The sequence below is a fragment of the Macaca nemestrina genome, chromosome 17 (assembly GCF_043159975.1).
Source record: "Macaca nemestrina isolate mMacNem1 chromosome 17, mMacNem.hap1, whole genome shotgun sequence".
Classification (NCBI taxonomy): Eukaryota; Metazoa; Chordata; class Mammalia; order Primates; family Cercopithecidae; genus Macaca; species Macaca nemestrina.
In genome coordinates this window covers 87,934,428-87,954,703 of record NC_092141.1, presented here as the reverse complement: position 1 = coordinate 87,954,703, position 20,276 = coordinate 87,934,428, and the positions used below count along the sequence as shown (strand labels likewise).

The 20,276-nt window shown below is 54.4% G+C and overlaps 1 protein-coding gene across 3 annotated transcripts; it reads left to right on the top strand.

The window, feature by feature from the left end:
• Window positions 1-9,357: 9,357 nt before the first annotated feature.
• On the top strand, window positions 9,358-17,909 carry LGALS3B (galectin 3 binding protein). 3 transcript variants are annotated; one of them, XM_071081753.1, is made up of 6 exons: window positions 9,358-9,502; window positions 12,126-12,200; window positions 13,156-13,347; window positions 14,356-14,487; window positions 15,956-16,208; window positions 16,471-17,909. In XM_071081753.1, exons 2-6 carry the CDS (start codon window positions 12,143-12,145, stop codon window positions 17,594-17,596), a joined length of 1,761 nt encoding a protein of 586 aa, XP_070937854.1. In that variant the 5' UTR covers window positions 9,358-9,502; window positions 12,126-12,142; the 3' UTR covers window positions 17,597-17,909. The 3 variants fall into 3 exon arrangements, with proteins under 3 accessions (XP_070937854.1, XP_011718377.2, XP_011718378.2); XM_011720075.3 differs by having other exon boundaries at window positions 12,123-12,200; XM_011720076.3 differs by having other exon boundaries at window positions 9,358-9,527; window positions 12,123-12,200.
• Window positions 17,910-20,276: the final 2,367 nt, after the last annotated feature.

Below are 20,276 nucleotides of genomic sequence, written 5' to 3'. Positions count from 1 at the left end.
GTTGTCTTCTGTCTCCGGTCTGTTTGCCGACTGTTGGCAGAGGCCTGGCCACGAGAGCTCCTGCGCAGGATGCTGGGCGTACGCACGGGAGTCGCCCGCCAGGGGAGCCCGTCTGGAAACTGCATCTTCGGTCCGCCTTGTCCCACAGTCTCAAGGCGCTCCAAGAGCACGAGCGCCGTGGTCAGAAAGGTAGGATCTGAAGCCACTGCAAGCCCAGTCCTGGCTCTGTCCCCATCCAGCTGCATGTCCTTAGGTAAATAACCTAACTTTGCTGTGCTTCAGTGTCCTTGTCTGCAAAAGGAAGCTAATCGCAGAGCTCATCCCAGGACTGCAGTGAATGGTAAGTGACTGGGTATGCGCAAGGGTCTTAGAACATTACCTGACGTGTGCTGGGCACCCAGGTACCCGTTTTGTTACTGCTCATCCCTGGGGAGCCATCTGGATGACTTGGTAAGGAGGTGCTCAGGTGAGAGGTCAGGGCTGAGCTGGTGTCTTTAGTGTGTCTGGTGAATTCACAGGAACAGAGGAGGTCACTCCAGGGGACACATGGAAGAATCCCCATCACTGAAACCACAGGTGCCAGGGAGGCAGGCACTGGCCAAGAAAGACCTCAACTGGAGACAGGACAGGGGCGGCCAGAGAGGGAGAGAAAACCTGGAGAGCTGAGTCAGAAAGGCCAATTGTGCCCACATCGGCACCTTACCCTTCAGACTCACTCTTCTTCCCTGCCTCCTCTGGGTCCCAGACCCAGTGAACCTCCTCAGTGCCCTCTGGGATGGCCCCTGGGGAGTCCCTGGCTCCCTCTGCCACTCACCTCTCAAGGCAGCCCCCTGGTGCCACTCTCAGTGTCTGGGCCAAGTCCCCCTTCCCTGGTCCCTTCTGGCCTGGAGTATGACAGCTCCACTGTCAGTAGCTCCAGATGCCACAGCGGCCCCTCGTGCCGCCCGCACACCCTGCTCTCACCCCTGGCAAACGGTCCCTTCACTGAAGCCTCCTTAGATGATCCTCATTCAGGTGCCATCTTTTCCTGCTGGGAGCCTGACCAAGACAGCGCTGCAGGGAGGCGGCCTCTCCAGAAGGACACACGTGGCAGCAGGGTCTCCAGAGAGACTCCATGATTGAGCAACAGGGAGAACTGGGTGTTCCTGGCGAGGATCCACGGGAGAGCAGTTCCAGAAAAAGCCAGGGCGCGTCGGGCCAAGGCGGGTTGGGATAAGGAACTGCACGTAAGCTCTTGATCGTCTGTTTAAGAAGCTGTGACATGCGGGACTCGGGGGGCAATGACTGCTGGCTCCGCACTCATGGGTCCAGCATACAGCTCATCTGCCAATGGAAGACTCTCCATCGCCTCAACTGGACGAAAACCGAGGTTTACTTTCTTTCATTCCATGTGTTAATCCTGTCTTGCAGTATACTTTTTTTCTTTCCTTTTTTTTATTTTGGGGGGTGGAGTCTTGCTCTGTCTCCCAGGCTGAAGTACAGGGACATGATCTTGGCTCACTGCGACCTCCATCTCCCAGGTTCAAGCGATTCTCCTTGAAAAATTAGAATGTTACCCTTTCCGGTAACATCATGCCATTGCTCTCCAGCCTGGGTGACAGAGTGAGACTCCATCTCAAAAAAAAAAAAAAAAAAAAAAAAGTGGGCGGGGAAAGCATGATAATCTCAAAAGATATAGAAAAAGCATTTGACAGAATCTAACACCCATTCATCCAATCCAATTCTAAACAAAAAGCCAAAAAAATCCTTAGAGAACGTCCTTACCCCGATCAAGGGCACCGGTGAGAAGTTCACAGCTAAGCTTCTACTTCATGGTCAGACACAGAATGCCTGCCCCCTAAGGAACAAGGCAAGAGTGTCTGTTTTCACCACTTTTTTCCTCACCATTTTTTCCTTTGAAATAAAATTTTGAACCACATAGAGGTTGCAAAAATGCAGTAGGTCCTGTGAAAGGAAAATAAAAACCCCAATTCACTCTGCCAATAGGAAAAAACATGAAGCTGAGAGCTGAGTCATGCAAGCAGCTGCCTTTCCTTTTGTTCCTAAGCAGATAGCGACAGAGGAAAGGCTAAAGACTGCAGGTAGCTACTGTGCTCACCTTATCTTATGTGAAGTGCCAGTTTACTGAGCACCAGAGGAATACACCATTGACTGTTCCCCTGCCTGCTCCTCTTCTTTTGCAACCCGTGGAGGCAGCACTAGGACCGGACCTTCCCTCTTCCCCCTCCAGCCTGCATTTCCCCTTTAAATATGGAAGCCCTCAAAGTCACCTCTGGAGACAGGCACAGACCACAGACTGTTTCAGTGATTCCATATTTTGTCACGTTTTTGTTTTGCCTCCCTGGCCTTGTCCTTAACCTTGGCAAAATTAATTGGTTGAGAACTGTCTCAGACACTTTTTGGTTTACATCCCCCTTATCTGTAGGGGATACATTCCAAGACCCGCAGTGGATGCCTGAAACCCTAGATAGTATGGAATTTCCTGTTCTACATTCATACCTGTGAGAAAGCTTAATTCATAAATTAGGCACAGTAAGAGATTAACAGTAGCACAGTAAATAGAACAATCAGAACAATAGTCTGAAATAAGAGTTATGTGCATGTGGTCTCTCTAAATATCTTACCGTACTGTACTCGCCCTTGTGATGAAGAAGGGAAGGAGCAGGATGGCACAGTATTTCATCCCAGTAGGAACAGTGTGCAATTTAAAAGTTATGAATTATTTCTGGAATCTTCCATTTAATATTTTCAGACCTCAGATGACCGCAGGTAACCGAAACTGCAGTAAGCGAAACCGCAGATAAGCGGTGCCAGCGGTTGTGTTTCTGTGTAGCATTCATATGGCTCCCTCCAATGTACTGATTACCTAAGAACAGTACGTTTACCTAACCCAGGAAACTGACATTGCTCTCATCACTTTTATTTGTCATCCTATTGGTGCAAAAGAAAAAAAGGAAGTTATTCAGATTTGAAAAGAAGGAATGAAACTGTCTTTATTCACCAGTGACAAGCTTGACTAGCTAGACGAGCCTAAGAAATCTTCAAAAAATAGCTCTGAGGCTAGGTACGGTAGCTCACACCTGTAATCCCAGCACTTTGGGAGGCTGAGACAAGAGAATCACTTGAGCCCAGGAGTTCAAGGCTAGCCTGGGCAACATAGCAAGACCCTCTACAAAAAATTGTAAAGATTAGCTGGATGTGGTCACCCATGCCTGTGGTCCCAGCTACATGGGAGGCTGAGTGGGAGGATCACTTGGGCCCAGGAGGTTGGGGTTGCAGTTAGCAGTATTTGTACCACTGCACTCCAGCCTGGGTAACAGAGCAAAACTCCGTCTCAAACCACAGAACTACACATACTAAATTTAATATATTAATATGTTAAATTTAACATATTAATATATTGATTCCACATACAAAATTTAACTTTATTATAACTGCAGTGAACAACTAGAAATTGAAAAATTTTTAAACATTGTCAATTACAGTAGCACCAAAAATCGGGAAATAGTTAGCTGTAAGTCTAACAAAAGATGTGTGACATCTCCATCCTGAAACTACGAAACACTGAAGAAGAAAATCAAAGACCCAAAAGAATAAAACAGTATACATCTTCATGGGTCTAAAGAGTTGATTTTGAGAAAGGAAAGCAAAGTTGAAGGACTTACACTATCTGGCTTCAAGACTTACTATAATGCCACAAGTAATCAAAACAGTGCAGTATTGCCATAAGAAAAACAGACACCGATGAATGAGACAGAAGAGGGTCCAGAAGTAGACCCTTATGGATGTGGCCCCTTGACTTTTGACAAAAGAGCCAGTGTAATTCACCTGAAATCCAAAAGATTGTCTTCCCAAAAAGATTTTTGGTGCTGGGACAACTCTGTGAACCCCGAAAACTTGAGACAGGTCTCAGTGAATTTATTTTATTTTATTTATTTGTTTGGGACAGAATCTCTCTCTGTCGCCAGGCTGGAGTGCAGTGGCGTGATCTTGGCTCACTGCAATCTCTGCCTCCCAGGTTTAAGGGATTCTCCTGCCTCAGCCTTCCGAGTAGCTGGGATTACAGGTGTGCACCCCCACACCCGGCTAATTTTTTATATTTTGGTAGAGATGGGGTTTCACCATGTTGGCCAGGCTGGTCTTGAATTCCTGACCTCAAGTGATCTGCCCTCCTTGGCCTCCCAAAGTGCTGGGATTACAGGCATGAGCCACCGTGCTCAGTGGGGCTCAGTTAATTTAGAGTTTATTTTGCCAAGGTTGAGGACGTGGGCGTCCCTGACACAGCCTCAGGAGGGCCTGAGAATGTGGGCCCAAGATGGTGGGAGCACAGCTTGGTTTTATACATTTTAGGGAGATATTAAGACATCAATCAACACATGTAAAATGAACATTGGTTCAGTCTGGAAAGGCAGGACAACTCCAAGTGGGGAGGAGGCTTCCAGGTCACAGGTAGATGAGAGACAAATGGTAGCATTCTTTTTTTTTTTTTTCTTTTGACAGAGTCTTGCTGTGTCGCCCAGGCTGGAGTGAGTGGCACCATCTCGGCTCAATGCAACCTCCACCTCCCGAGTTCATGCCATTCTCCTGCCTCAGCCTCCCAAGTAGCTGGGACCACAGGCGGGTGCCACCACCTCCAGCTAATTTTTTGTATTTTTAGTAGAGACGGGTTTTCACTGTGTCAGCCAGGATGGTCTTGATCTCCTGACCTCGTGATCCACCCGCCTCGGCCTCCCAAAGTGCTGGGATTCCAGGCGTGGCCACCGTGCCCGGCGAGCAGAGGGTGACTGAATAGAATGGAAGGCAAGTTGGCCCTAAGCAGCCCCAGCTTCACTTTTCCCTTTAGCTGGTGATTTTGGGGCCCAAGATATTTTCCTTTCACAACTCTGTTCTCTATGGGAACAAATGACTTCAACCCTTATCTCCCACCATACTCAAAATTCACTCAGGAAAGACCAGAGACCCAAATATAACAGCTAAAAGTAGCAGACTCCTAGAAGACAGGAGAAAACCTTTGTGACCTAGGGTTAGGCCAAGATTTCATAGATCTGACAGCAGAAGAATGACAAATTGAGCTTCATCCAAATTCAAAACCTTTGCTCTGCCAGGCACGGTGCCTCACACCTCTAATCCCAGCACTTTGGGAGACTGAGGCAGGCAGATCACCTGAGGTCAGGAGTTCAGGACCAGCCTGAACAACATGGTGAAACCCTATCTCTACTAAAAATATAAAAATTAGCTAGGTGTAGTGATGCAGCCTCCCAAGTAATCTCAGCTACTCAGGAGGCTGAGCCAGGAGAATCGCTTGAACCGGGAGGCAGAGGTTGCAGTGGGCCGAACTTGTGCCATTGCACTTCAGCCTGGGCAACAAGAGCCAAACTCCATCTCAAAATAAATAAATAAATAAATAAATAAATAAATAAATAAATAATAAATAAAAATAAAACTTTGCTCTTCAGGAAACACTGTTAAGATAATGAAAAGCGGCCGGGCACGGTGGCTCATGCCTGTAATCCCAGCACTTTGGGAGGCCGAGGCGGGTGGATCATGAGGTCAGGAGATGGAGACCATCCTGGCTAACACGCTGAAACCCCATCTTTACTAAAAATACAGAAGAATTAGCCGGGCGAGGTGGTGGGCACCTGTAGTCCCAGCTACTCAGGAGGCTGAGGCAGGAGAATGGCGTGAACCCGGGAGGCGGAGCTTTCAGAGAGCCGAGATAGAGCCACTGTACTCCAGCCTGGGCGACAGAGCAAGACTCCGTCTCAAAAAAAAAAAAAAGGCCGGGCATGGTGGTTCAACACAGTGAAACCCCATCTCCACTAAAAAAAAATACAAAAAATTAGCCGGCGTGGTGGCGGGTGCCTGTAGTCTCAGCTACTCAGGAGGCTGAGGCAGGAGAATGGCATGAACCCAGGAGGCAGAGGTTGCAGTGAGCCAAGATCGCGCCACTGCACTCCAGCCTGGGGGACAGAGCGAGACTCTGTCTCAGGAAAAAAAAAAAAAAAAAGATAATGAAAAGCAAGCTTTTCGTTTAAAAAAAATGTGTAAATCATACATCTGCTACAGGAACAGAATATATATAAAGAACTTACACAACAAACAAGCCAGTTTTCAAATATGCGTAAGATTTGAACAGATGCTTTGCCAAAGAGATTGTGTGAATGACAGAGAAGCATAAAGATGCTCAACATCATTCGTCATTATAACCACAAAGAAACTTCACTACATGCCCTCCAGAATGGATGAAATTGAAAGACTGACAATAGCAAGTATTGGTGATGATTTAGAGCCACTGGAACACGAAGAAATTACTAGCAAGAACGCAAAATGTTTCAGCAACTTTGGAAAACAGTTTCTTTTCTTTTTTCCTTTTTCTTTCTTTCTTTTTTTTTTTTTTTCTGAGAAGGTGTTGCACTCTGTCGCCCAGGCTGGAGTGTAGTGGTGCAATCTCAGCTCACTGCAACCTCTGCCTCCCAGGTTCAAGTGATTCTCCTGCCTCAGCCTCCCGAATAGCTGGGATTACAGGTGCCCGCCACCACGTTTGGCTAATTTTTGTATTTTTTTGTAGACACAGGGTCTCACCATCTTGACCAGGCTGGTCTTGAACTCCTGACCTCGTGATCTACCCACCTCAGCCTCCTGAAGTGCTGGGTAGTTTCTTAAAAAGGTAAACATGTATCTACCATATGACCCAGTAATGCTGCTCCTAGGTATTTACACAAAATAAATACTTACATTCACACAAAGACTTGTATCCAAATGTTTCCAGCAGCTTTATGCACAGTAGTAGAAGATGGAATGACCCAATGTCCATCAGTGCAAATATGCATTAGCAGCGCTGTTCTGTCCATACAGTGGGCCGTTACCCGGCAAAACCAGGAGCCAGTTATTGACAGTTGAGATAGCATGGATGGATCTCAAAAGCATTGTGGTAAGTAAAAGAAGCCACATGCAAAATATTAAATGCTGTGTAATTCCATTTAGAGGGAATTCTAGGGGCCAGGAGTGGTGCCTCACGCCTGTAATCCCAGCGATTTGGGAGGCAGAGGCAGGTGGATCACCTGAGGTCAGAAGTTTGAGGCCAGCCTGGCCAATGTGGAGAAACCCCTTCTCTACTAAAAATACAAAAATTAGCTGGGCGTGGTGATGGGCGCACCTGTAATCCCAGCTACTCAGGAGACTGAGGCAGGAGAATCGCGTGAACCTGGGAGGCAGAGGTTGCAGTGAGCCGAGATCATGCCACTGCACTCCAGCCTGGGCAATGGAGGGAGAGTGTGTCTTAGAAAAGAAGGCAAAATAGAGGGAATTCTAGAAAAGGCAACCAGCAGTGGCAGAAGCTGAGAAGTGGTTGCTGGGAAGGGGCTGGGGGAGGGGTGGCTGCAGAGAGGCATACGAGAATTCCTGGAGTGATTAAAACGCCCTGGGTAATGATTGTTGTCACGATACCATCGCTACACATTTGCCAAAACTTTGCAGGTAAATTACATGCCAACGAAGCCAATTTTTAAAAAGAAGAAAAGGATGCGTTTGAAATCCCAGTTTTTCCCCTTCCAGCTTGCACAATTTTAGCCAATTACGTTGCCTCGTTGAGCCTCTGTTTTCTCGTCTGTAACAGGGAACATAAGAGCAGCTGCTTCCCATCATGGCTGGAAGTATTAAATGCGTTCATTCGTGGCAAGGTTTACAGTAATGCCTGGTGAAATCCATATTAGCTATTTATAGGGAGTGTTCCTCTATTTGCGGAGAGGTTTGGGGTAGAGGCACAAAAGATGATCTTACAGGCCAGTTAACCATTCTCATCTCTGAAACGCCCAGCATTTTCCCCACCATGTCTTGGGAGTGGCTTCCTGATGACAGCAGTTCTGTCCACACGAATCTGAGGCTCTCACACAGCTGTCTTCTCAGAACTGAGCTGCCTGTCCGCTGCCTGTCCCCTGCCAGCGCTTCCCACCACCCCATGGTCATCGCCTACCGGAAAGGCCTTGTGAGCCCCAGGGGAGCAGATACTGGTGCTCTGATTCCACAAGGAGGCCTCTGGGTCTTCCATTTTACCTGCCTGGATGGCTCAGGACTTTCCCGGGCTCTGGGGCTAAAGATTCGGCATCTGAGTTTTAAAACATTTCCCAGCACTTCTCAGAGGTGCCTTCCTGTCCTCGGCACTCCTGTGCTTCCCTGGCCACTCGGGCAGAAGTCATTAGCGCTGCTGAGAAGGGATGAGGCTGGGGTTTCTGTGCACTGAGGCCCTTAATCCGGATGAGATTTTTTAAACTCCCCACAGCCTGCTATGCCAGTTCTATTTCCAGCTGCATCTGCCCCTGGGTCTTCACAGCTCCTCTGGAGGGGATTAGGCAAACCATGCAGCTGCCTATAACCTCACATCTTGAGGGAAATAGTCATTGAATCTCTGACCTCTGGGCTGGCTGTCTCGGACTCTGAGCTGCCAGGGAACCAGGACTTTCCACCCAGTGGGACTGCCTGGGGGCTTTTGAAATGCCCCTGCCTGTCCCCCACTCCCGGAGATGGTGACTTCCTGGGTCTGGGCATTAGGAGTTTGTAAAACTCCCCGATGATTCTTCTGTCCAGTCCAGGCTGAGAACCACTGGTCAGAGGCCTGGGCACATCCCAAGGCTTGTCCAGAATCACGGAGTGCAAGTGACAGAAACAAAAGAGGCTGCTGATTGCCTCACTGAGCAGGTGAAGCCCAGGCTTGACCACTGATTAGGCCAGTTGGACCCAGGAGCTCAGGCCGGAGGATGCCTGCTTCCCTCTGCTCTGTCCCATGGGCCCCAGCAGCCTGGGCCCACATCCTCTCAGTCGGAAGCCGGCTCTCACCAGCTGGCTGGGCTCCCAGCCCCACCCTGAAACCAGTAGTGTGGCCCGGGGGGCCCCGCAGGGCTCAGACACCCAGGCCTTGGGTGGTTGAAGGCCAAGAGCTGGGGGCCGTCTGGGAACCACACAGCCTGGAGTGGGAGGGGGTGCTCCTCAAGGGACAATTGAGGCGCTGGCTTTCAGTGGGAGGAAAGGGAATGGCTATGAGCTGGACAGAGCCATTATGTCACCAAGAGAGGCTCTGTGCCCCGCCACCAGGTGCAGACTGTCTGGGCCCAGAGCCTCTGCTGCTTCCCCTCCCGTCCCCCAAACACCAGCCCCTGGCCAGCCTGGCGGCGTTTCCGACTGAGTGTGGCTGTCAGTCCTCTTGCGGGCCTTGCTCCAGCCAGACTCCCGCCTTGGGCCTCTGCCAGCCCGGCACTGATACCCACGGGCAGAGCTGAGACGAAGGAGAGGGCCCCTGGGGAGTATCCGCAGCAGCCAATCCCAGAAGACATCGATGTCAGGTGGTTTCTAGAAATCGAAAGTAGACTTTTCTGAAGCATTTCCTGGGATCAGCCTGACCACACTCCACCCTGGGAGAGGCTTCTGGGTCAAAGGAACAGTCTGCAGAGGGCTCTTGTGGCTGGAAGTGAGGGGGCTGCAGCACAGCCATCGCAGCTGCCCCAGCCAGGTAAGCTGCTGCCTCCAGCTCCCAGGTGGGCACCTCTCTCTCTCTCTGTCTCTGTGTGTTTTTGTTTTTTTTTTTTTGTGACAGGGTCTCACTCTGTCACTCAGGCTGGAGTACAGTGATGCTATCTCGGCTCACTGCAGCCTCCGCCTCCCGGGTTCAAACGATTCTCCTGCCTCAGCCTCCCAAGTAGCTGGGACTACAGGCACGCACCACCACGTCCAGCTAATTTTTGCATTTTTAGTAGAGACAGGGTTTCGCCATGTTGGCCAGCCTGGTCTCAAACTCCTGACCTCTGGTGATCTACCCGCCTCGGCCTCCCAAAGTGCTGGGATGACAGGCGTGAGCCATCGCGCCCGGCCAGGGCACCCCTCTCTCTACACAGGCAAGTGGGGGTCATGCCTCCCTGTTTGCACATAGGCCTGGAGCTGGGGATCCAGGGCTCCTGAGCCCAGCAACAGTCATTGCTGCTCCCAGGCCCACAGGACGTCTGTGTGCAGTTGGGCAGGTGGCTCACTGCACGAGGATACCAGCCAGAGGGCGAGTGGGTTAGAATCCAGGTTGGCCTCTCTTGGGCCTGTGCATTTGGCCTAGGCCTGCACCCACTCCTAGGAAGAGCACCTTTTTTTCTGATTTGCATGAAGGGGCCAACACAGGCAGCCAGGTCTCAACTCCCCGTATGAAGGAATCAGGCAAAAGTCCCAGCCGCTGCCACCCAGAGGGCGGAACGCCACCTGCCAGGTGCTTCGTTGCCCGCTTTTTTTTTTTTGAGACGGAGTCTTGCTCTGTCACCCAGGCTGTAGTGCAATGGCTCACTGCAACCTCTGCCTGCCAGATTCAAGCAATTCTGTTGCCTCAGCCTCCTGAGTAGCTGGGACTACAGATGCGCACCACCACGCCCAGCTTCTTCTCCTTCTTCTCCTTCTCCTTCTCCTTCTTCTTTTGTATTTTTAGTAGAGGTGGGGTTTCACCATGTTGGCCAGGCTGGTCTCGAACTCCTGACCTCAAATGATACACCTGCCCCAGCCTCCCAAAGTTCTAGGATTACAGGCGTGAGCCATCGCGCCTGGCCACTTGGCCATTTTTCCAAGGCCCTGAGTTACTCTCCCAGGACGGACAAACCTGGTGGCTGCAGCGGAGTGAAGTGGCTGGGGACAGAAGTGGAGAGGGCGTCCACCCATACCGGCGTGCCTGGGACTGAGGGTTTCCCAGGACACAGGGAAACTTCAGTGCTAAAACAAGCACAGTCCCCAGCACACAGGACAGGCAGTCACACCCTGGTGTCTTTAGCCATCTACTGACATTGACGCAGGGAGGAGAGGTGGGCTCCACCGAGCAGACCCCCTGCCTATGGCTGTGGACGTGGAGCCCATTTACCTCTCTGGGTGTCAGCTTCTTCACTTGTAAGGTGGGGTGTAACTAAGGTGGTTCTCAAGGTCACGGTAAGGCCTCCAGTGGTGCCTGGGGAGCCCTGATAAGGGGTGGCTGCGCAGTGCCAGTGAGCGTGAGTCCCAGAGCAAAGCTCTCACCAGCCAGGGCACCCAGCTCCCAGGGTGCTTGTTCATGCAGACTCCCATGCAGAGGGGCTAGGGCGAGGCCAGCCATGACAGCACTTCCAACAAGCTCTGGCGATGCCATTGCAGCCGTCCACCAGGCCCCCTCTGAGCAGCCTCAAGGTCACCAGGCCCAGACTCCCAGCCGGTGCCCACAGCAGTGCCACCCAGAGGCCTGCCCCTGGCTTGCTGAACTGAGGGGACAGTGTCAGGTGTCACAGGATTCTTACCGAGCCAGAGAAGCCATACCTGTCTCTCCATTGGCGGGGTGTGGGGGAGGGAGGCAGGCGAAGACAAAAGCGTGGAAATTACACGGAGGCAAGAACACCAGGCCAGAAGGCGGAGACCCGGACCTCCCCAACCGCAGCCTGAGTGTCAGTGTCTTGGGGATACTTCAGCATTTCCTCCCCGTTCTTCCCCCAGCATGGCCCACCCTGAGCTGCAGCCCTGACCCTTTTCTCCTATCTTCCCCATCCGAACACCATGGAGCCCCGATGTGTCTCCTTGCTGCTTATCTGTCACCCCGGCCCAGCCTCCATGGCCTCTCCTGACGAGTCCCCTCCCATCCACTCTGCAGCCTGCCTTTGCCTGCTTAGGCCTCTGGGACAGTCCCTGCGGGGGTCTGTTGCCTGAAGATTAAGGCCCAGATCTTAACCAGGCTCACCCGGCCTCCCGACCTGGGCCTGTGCCCATGGCCTCCTCCCTCTCCACCCTCCCCGCCCATGCCCATGTGGCGGCCTTGCCCGGGGCCTGGTTTTTTGAGATGAGCTCACTTGCCTCTAGTCACCGATTCTTGCTGTCCTTAACTGCCAGGGGGTACCCCCAGCCCACCCCTTCATCTAGCCAAGTCTTACACATCCTTCCAGGAGCATGCTGCAGACCAGGTGAGGGGCCCCTGTGGGGCGCTTCCATAGCACCCATCACACTTACTGGGACCACAGTGGGCTCTGCAGGAGAGGGATCCCGCCTGCCACACAGCCCAGGTCGGGCTGAAGGGTTAATGGGCAGGCCGGTCCCCGGGCTTCGGGCCACCTGGCTCCCGTGCCTCACTCTGCCGCTTCTGTCTGCAGCAGGATCTGGGCATCCAAGCATGGCCATGGCCCCTCCGAGGCTCTTCTGGGTGTGGTTGCTGGTCGCAGGGACCCAAGGTGAGCTGAGCCCCTGGGAAATGCCAAAAGCAAAAGTCTGTGAGGCTGCTGCAGCCTGGGTCTGCGCAGAGCTTCAAGGAGATGCTCTGCCTGGGGCCCGGGGCCCAGCGGTTAGCCAGGTCTTCTCTCCTGCCTGCAGCACCAGGTATCCCAAGTGATGGTGGCTTGGAGGTTCCAGGGGGCTCACCTGGGCTCAGGTGAGATGCAGGTTATAGATAGGACACTAAGGAGTCCTCCATTCTGTCCAGAGGGAACCAGAGGAGCTGGTCAAACCAGCAGTCACCGGGGCTGTGGTGAAGTCAATGGCCTCGGACGCAGTTCAGTCTTCCAGAGGGTCCTGGCTGCTTTTCCTCACATCCTTTGCACTGTGAGCCCCTGGAGGCTCACGCTCATCCTGGGGGCCCCACGGAAGCCAGATGTGCCCCCAGCTAGATTCAGGCACCCAGCTCCTGCCCGGCTCTGTCAGCTCCTATAGGGGCTGGAGTGTCGGCAGGCTGAGTCCCAGAAGGACGTGTGGAGTGGGAATCCCATTCTCTGCCCTGGAAACATTCCGTCTGTGCTCCCAGGGGTCCCTAGGCCTGCGCCCCCACAGGCCAGCACCCCCAAACTGCAGACACCCTCGGGCGGGTCAGCACGGGGCCTCCATTCCCCCACGATCCTTCCCCCGGGGTCTTGCCACCTCCATTCCCAGTGCTTGAGAACCTGGGGCTTCTCTGCCCCTGTTCTGTCTATGGAGTGAAGGGCTGAGACCCCTAAAACAAGGAAAGGCAAGTTTAGCCTCCGTGGGGCAGGGGGCTGTATGTATCTTCCACTCCTCCCTCATGGAGAGGCCAGGGGACCTTGAAACCCTGGAAAAGAAGCTCAGCAGGGGAGACCCAGGACAGCATGGGTCCTGGAGGTGCGGGCGGTGGGTGCCGCAGGCCCCAGCCTGGCCCTCGCTCGTCTCTGCCTGCAGGCATGAACGATGGTGACATGCGGCTGGCCGATGGGGGCGCCACCAACCAGGGCCGCGTGGAGATCTTCTACAGAGGCCAGTGGGGCACTGTGTGTGACAACCTGTGGGACCTGACTGATGCCAGCGTCGTCTGCCGGGCCCTGGGCTTTGAGAACGCCACCCAGGCTCTGGGCAGAGCTGCCTTCGGGCAAGGTAGGGCCTGCTGTCCCCGTCCTCCAAGGCCGAGACCCACAGCACAGCCAGCTCCCAGGCAGGGCAAATTCCCGAAGATGAGACAGTCAGGTTTCAAAGACATGCAAATTGGATTACTATTAATTTAGCAAGAGCAAACAAACAATTTTTTTTTTTAAACGGAGTCTTGCTCTGTCACCCAGGCTGGAGTGTAGTGGCACGATCCCGGCTCACTGCAACCTCGGCCTCCTGAGTTCAAGCGATTCTCCTGCCTCAGCCTTCTGAGTAGCTGGGATTGCAGGTACTTCCCACCATGCCCGGCTGACTTTTGTATTTTTTAGTAGAGAAGGGGTTTCACCATGTTGGCCAGGTTGATCTTGAACTTCTGTTGTCAAGTGATCCGCCCGCCTCAGCCTCCCGAAGTGCTGGGATGACCACACCCGGCCTAAGAGCAAACACTTTTGATGGCGCTGAAGCCCTGTGGATCAAGTTCCAGTGGGACTGCGTCACCCACACTTGGCCGGTGACGGTGGCAGGTGCTTGGGCAGGTTCAAGAGCTGGGCTGGGCTTGTTCCCTCCGGCCCAGAAACTCCACTCCAGGAGTTTATCCTCTTGAAACAATTTCCCCTCAAAAGAAAAGTCTGTATGCAGGAAGATTTCCACTAACACAGCAGTTGCAATTCTGGAAAAAAAAGAGAAACAATCCACCAACTATTTTGCAGCAGGGATAGTCACACAAATACAGTATGTGCGCCTGATGTTGCAGGGACAGGCACGCAATTACTGTACATGAACGTGATGTTGCTGCAGGAGCCAGTAAGCTTTGTAAGCATGAAGGCTAAGTTTATGGCCTGACGTTGCAATCACAAACCCAGCCCTTGCTGGAATATCCACCGTGGTTCGCCGGTGAAGGACCTGTACGCAGACGGACCCGCACGGCTGGGGCACGGAACAAAGGGCTGAGTCTCGCTGTGGGACTCCTAGGTGCAGTCATCACACCCCCAGCCCTGCCATCTGCTGTGTCCACAGGATCAGGCCCCATCATGCTGGACGAGGTCCAGTGCATGGGAACCGAGGCCTCGCTGGCCGACTGCAAGTCCCTGGGCTGGCTGAAGAGCAACTGCAGGCATGAGAGAGACGCTAGTGTGGTCTGCACCAATGGTGAGCACTTCCCTGCGGAGGCCCCAGCGTGCCCTGGGGTCCCGTGGCCCCTGCCCCTCCCGGCACCACCCCCCCACACACGAAGCACACAAAGGTTCCTTCCACTACCACCTGCCCACTCCGCATGGAGAGTCCCGGATGTCCAAAGAGCCCACCAGCTCCCAGTCCCACAGTCCTGGACTCCTCCCCAGCCCCTTCTGGAGAAACGCCCAGAACCACCAAGTCTCCATGCGGAACCCGAGTGTGGGGCAGGGAGCCACAGTCTCAGTGAGCAGGACACCTGGCTGCAGCCCGACCTGAAGTGCCAGCGCCCGCTCGGAAACACACTTCACAGCATGCGACAGGCTCAAGCCCGTCCTGGCGGAGGGAGGCCCGACCACTCGCCGCCCCAGCCAGCTTCCCCCAACCCAGCCCGGTGTGGAGGGAACCCAGGCTGCTCTATGGGTTGGAGCCCCTGGATCTGAGTTTCTTGTGTTTCTTCCGTGCCAAGGTGGTTCTTCCTGGGCTTGCACGGGACAGCCTGGGCACTTCCTGCCTACCGCCCTTTGCCAGGAGCTGGAGGCCCCTAAGGCAGGAGGGGTCGAATCCCAGGGAGCCCCTGTGCCCACATGGGATGGACAAATGACTGGAGCCAAGCCTGGACTCACAGTGCGGGAAGCCCACGAGATGCCATGGGGCTGTCGGGGGCCGGGGGAGGCCAGGCGGAGCATGCGGGGCTGTGGGTGCCGGGCAAAAGCTCCTGGGGCAGGAGAGCTGTGGTGAGGCGTGCAGGTGGGAGGCAGCTGGGGGTCCTGCAGTGGTTCAGGTTTTAGGAGGCCCAGGGCAAGCCCACCTGGTTGAAAGGTCATGGTTACTTCAAACCTATTATATTTGTGACAAAGAAAAAACTATGGGATTTCGTTTTGAGTTAGGCTTTGAGAGGGGCTCAAAGAAGGGGGGAGGGTACACCACACTGACCCCTGACCCGGGAGCCTCCCATGACTTCTGCAGGTCTTGTCCCCCACAGGAGGCTGCTCGAGGACCCCCAGAGTTCTAAAATGGGGTTGCCACAGGACCCTCACTTTTCAGGCCATCTAAGCAGGCAGTGGTTTTGGTTTGAGAAGGGCAGTGTCAGTGGTGGTTGATGACTGAGGCTGGGGAGTGGGGCTCCAGAGTCAGCACCACCAAGTCTCCCTGCAGAGCTGCTGCCTGAATCAGGGGAGCAGCACAGAGCAGAGGGCCTAAAGCGGGGGCCTGGACAGGCTTGGTCAGGTCCCAGCTGCTCTTGTTCCCCAGGGCTGGAAGGGGTGGGGCCTCACGGCCCAGAGATCCGACACTTTCGGTCTCTCCTGTCCCTTATCTTCCCAGGAGCCTTCCAGAGTGGATGAGGCAGCCACGAACCCCCCACTTTCAGATGAAGACGCTGCCCCCAGAGAGTGGCAGCGTCCCGGCTCCTAACGTAGCCTGCTTCCCTCCCGCCCCTTCTTAGAAACCAGGAGCACCCACACCCTGGACCTCTCCAGGGAGCTCTCGGAAGTCCTTGGCCAGATTTTTGACAGCCAGCAGGGCTGCGACCTGTCCATCAGTGTGAGTGTGCAGGGCGAGGACGCCCTGGGCTTCTGTGGCCACACGATCATCCTGACTGCCAACCTGGAGGCCCAGGCCCTGTGGAAGGAGCCAGGCAGCAATGTCACCATGAGTGTGGATGCCGAGTGTGTGCCCATGGTCAGGGACTTTCTCAGGTGAGCCGTCTCGTCCTCAGACTCTGGGGCTGCCAGGGGCTTTGTCCTCCTCCCTGCTTCAAAAGCACACCCACACACACGCACACCTGCACACACTCTTGCATGCACATGTACCGTTGTCACACGTGCGCTCGCGCAGTTGCACACACACGCATGCTCGCTCCCACGCTGTGCACACTCGGGTGGCTGTGTTGGACAGGCAGGCTCAGGGCTCCCCTGCTGTCCTGTGGGGCCGGCATCCACTCTCCCTCTTTCTCCCCAGGTACTTCTACTCCCGAAGGATCGACATCGCCCTGTCGTCGGTCAAGTGCTTCCACAAGCTGGCCTCTGCCTATGGGGCCAAGCAGCTGCAAAGCTACTGTGCGAGCCTCTTTGCCATCCTCCTCCCCCAGGACCCCTCGTTCCAGACGCCCCTGGACCTGTATGCCTATGCACTAGCCACAGGGGACACCCTGCTGGAGAAGCTCTGCCTGCAGTTCCTGGCCTGGAACTTCGAGGCCCTGACACAGGCCGAGGCCTGGCCCAGTGTCCCCACAGACGTGCTCCAGCTGCTGCTGCCCAGGAGCGACCTAGTGGTGCCCAGCGAGCTGGCCCTACTGAAGGCCGTGGACACCTGGAGCTGGGGGGAGCGCGCCTCCCATGAGGAGGTGGAGGGCTTGGTGGAGAAGGTCCGCTTCCCTATGATGCTCCCTGAGGAGCTCTTTGAGCTACAGTTCAACCTGACCCTGTACTGGAGCCACAAGGCCCTGTTCCAGAGGAAGACTCTGCAGGCCCTGGAATTCCACACTGTGCCCTTCCAGTTGCTGGCCCGGTACAAAGGCCTGAACCTCACTGAAGATGCCTACAAGCCCCGGATTTACACCTCGCCCACCTGGAGCGCCTCTGTGACGGACAGTTCCTGGAGTGCACGGAAGTCACAGCTGGTCTATCAGTCCAGACAGGGACCTTTGGTCAAATATTCTAATTACTTCCAAGCCCCCTCTGACTACAGATACTACCCCTACCAGTCCTTCCAGACCCCACAACACCCCAGCTTCCTCTTCCAGGACAAGAGGGTGTCCTGGTCCCTGGTCTACCTCCCCACCATTCAGAGCTGCTGGAACTACGGCTTCTCCTGCTCCTCCGACGAGCTCCCCATCCTGGGCCTCACCAAGTCTGGCGGCTCAGATCGCAGCATTGCCTACGAAAACAAAGCCCTGATGCTCTGCGAAGGGCTCTTTGTGGCAGACGCCACCGATTTCGAGGGCTGGAAGGCTGCGATTCCCAGTGCCCTGGACACCAACAGCTCCAAGAGCACCTCCTTCTTCCCCTGCCCAGCAGGGCACTTCAACAGTTTCCGCACGGTCATCCGCCCCTTCTACCTGACCAATTCCTCGGGTGTGGACTAGATGGCGTGGCCCAAGGGTGGTAAGAACCCGAGAACCCCAGGACGCCCTCACTGCAGGCTCCCCTCCTTGGCTTCCTTCTTCTCTGCAACAATCATCAACAACCGTCCACCAGATGTCCCCATACTCCCCTGAGCTCTCAGCTTCAAGAAGACTTCCACTCGTGTCCGCCAGGAGTTCTCCCACTGCCTCACCAGGTTCCAGGTGGTAAGCACCAGGGCGCCCTCGAGGTCGCTCTGGGGTCCCCCCACAGCCCCTGGTCAGTCTGCCCTTGTCACTGGTCTGAGGTCATTAAAATGACATTGTGGTTCCTACATTTGTTTGTACAGAAAGTGTTGTTGGGTCTATACCGTGTTTAGACATCAGGTGTGCCAGGCTCTGGGGGGCAGGGAATGAGGCAGAGTCCCTGTCCTTGTGAAGCTACTGGCTAGCGGGGAAGACGGAACAGGAAGCACACCTCCCAGTCCGGAGCAATGACACAGTGGGACACGAGCAGGAGGGTGCGCGTCACTGCACACGTGCACGTGGGTGTGTGATTGTGTGGGCATAGGCGTGTGTGTGTTCATGAAAGTCTGGCTGTGACGGGTGCCCTCACCCCTTATCTGGATGGGTGTGCTTTATTTTATTTTATTTGTTTATTTTTAAGACGGAATCTTTTTTTTTTTTTTTTTTTTTTTTGAGACGGAGTCTCGCTCTGTCGCCCAGGCTGGAGTGCAGTGGCCGGATCTCAGCTCACTGCAAGCTCTGCCTCCTGGGTTTACACCATTCTCCTGCCTCAGCCTCCCGAGTAGCTGGGACTACAGGCGCCCGCCACCTCGCCCGGCTAGTTTTTTTGTATTTTTTAGTAGAGACGTGGTTTCACTGTGTTAGCCAGGATGGTCTTGATCTCCTGACCTCGTGATCCGCCCATCTTGGCCTCCCAAAGTGCTGGGATTACAGGCTTGAGCCACCACGCCCGGCCAAGACGGAATCTTGTTCTGTCGCCCAGGCTGGGGCGTAGTGGTGCGATCTTGGCTCACTGCAACCTCCACCTCCCGGTTTCAAGCGCTTCTCCCGCCTCAGCCTCCTGAGCATCTGGGACTACAGGCACCCGCCATCATGCCCGGGTAACTTTTGTATTTTTGTAGAGATGGGGTTTCACCATGTGGGCCAGGCTGGTCTTGAACTCTTGACCTCAGGTGATCCACCCACCTCGGCCTCCCAAAGTGTTGGGATTCCAGGCGTGAGCCACCGCACCCAGCCTATAGGTGGGTGTGCTTTTGTGAGCACTACCTCCTGCTCATGTCCGACGGGAAGGGAAGGATGCTGAGGCAGCAAGGTCAGGGCTGCACCTCTGGCGGGGCGATCGGGTCTCTGGAAGACGTGACCGGGCTGGGTCGCGGAGAGCAGCACACAGCAGACTGTGGAAGCTGGGAGGAGGGAGAATGAACAGCAGGAGTTAGGAAGCTTCGCTCTGGAAATCCTTGACCACGGGGACAGGGGACAGAGATTCTCATCTCAGCCTTGTAAGAGTGAAAAATTGGCAACAATGTCAATACCCACCAACAGGTGCTTGACTACAAATAAAAGACACCTCCCTGGGCTGAGTGAGGTCGCGGAGAGGTGCGCTGGAAGATCCTGGGAACCACAGAGTCTCAGGGGAGGCTGGAGGACCCGCTGGATGCCGGGGAGGCGGGGGCATTCGTGACAATGCCACAGCAGGTTCTGGGCACAGAACGTCGCTCACCACCAGCAGGAATTCGGAACTGCCCCTGCTTCTCCATGGCCCGTTGCAGGCACAGAGTCCCCAGGGAGGCAGCTGCTGGGCCAAGCTCAAGCTGGCACCTGCTGCTGTGCCAGGGTCTGGGAGGACAAGAGTGTGGCCTCTGGAATAGGAGGTGGCACAGGGCTCCCCTAATGGGAGGGAGGTTCAGATGCTGAACAGCTAAGACGGCGGCAGACCCCCCACCCACCCTCTCCCCACGGGTGCTGCAAGGAACAAAAGCAGGCTCACAAAACCTCCTGCCTGCGAAGGCAGCTGCTCCCTGTGCTGGAGGGAGACCCCTGCTCTCCCCACCCCCAACCTCCAGATCCTGCGTCCAACCCAGCTCCACCATCCTGGCAGGACATCCCCTCCTCTTCCACATGTTTTTTGTTTGTTTTGAGGCAGGGTCTTACTCTGTTGCCCAGGCTGGAGTGCAGTGATGCGATCTTGGCTCACTGCAAACTCTGCCTCCTGGGCCCAGGCAATTCTCCTGCCTCAGCCTCTGGGACTACAGAGTACCTGGGACTACAGATGTGCACCAGCAGGTCTGGCTAAATGTTTTTCTTCTTTTTTCTTTTTTTGTATTTTTAGTAGAGTCGGGGTTTTGCCATGTTGCCCAAGCTGGTCTCGAACTCCTGGGCTCAAGCACTTTGCTCACCTCGGCCTCCCAGAGTTCTGGGATTGCAGGGATGAGCCAGTCTGCCCGACCTACCTCCTCCACTTCTATTTTGATCCTATTGACATTTTAGCAACCAAAGGGCGACGTTGCACCGTGGACCACCGCCAAGATCACTGTTGGGGATGAACCACAAAGAGCTCAGGAAGAAGAAGGAAAAAGCGATGTCAGGGTAGAGGTGTGGCAGACGTGGCAAAGACCAGAATCACAGCCTCGGTTTCTTGAGTCAGTCCCAGGACCACAGCAGCTCTCTTCTCTTCCGC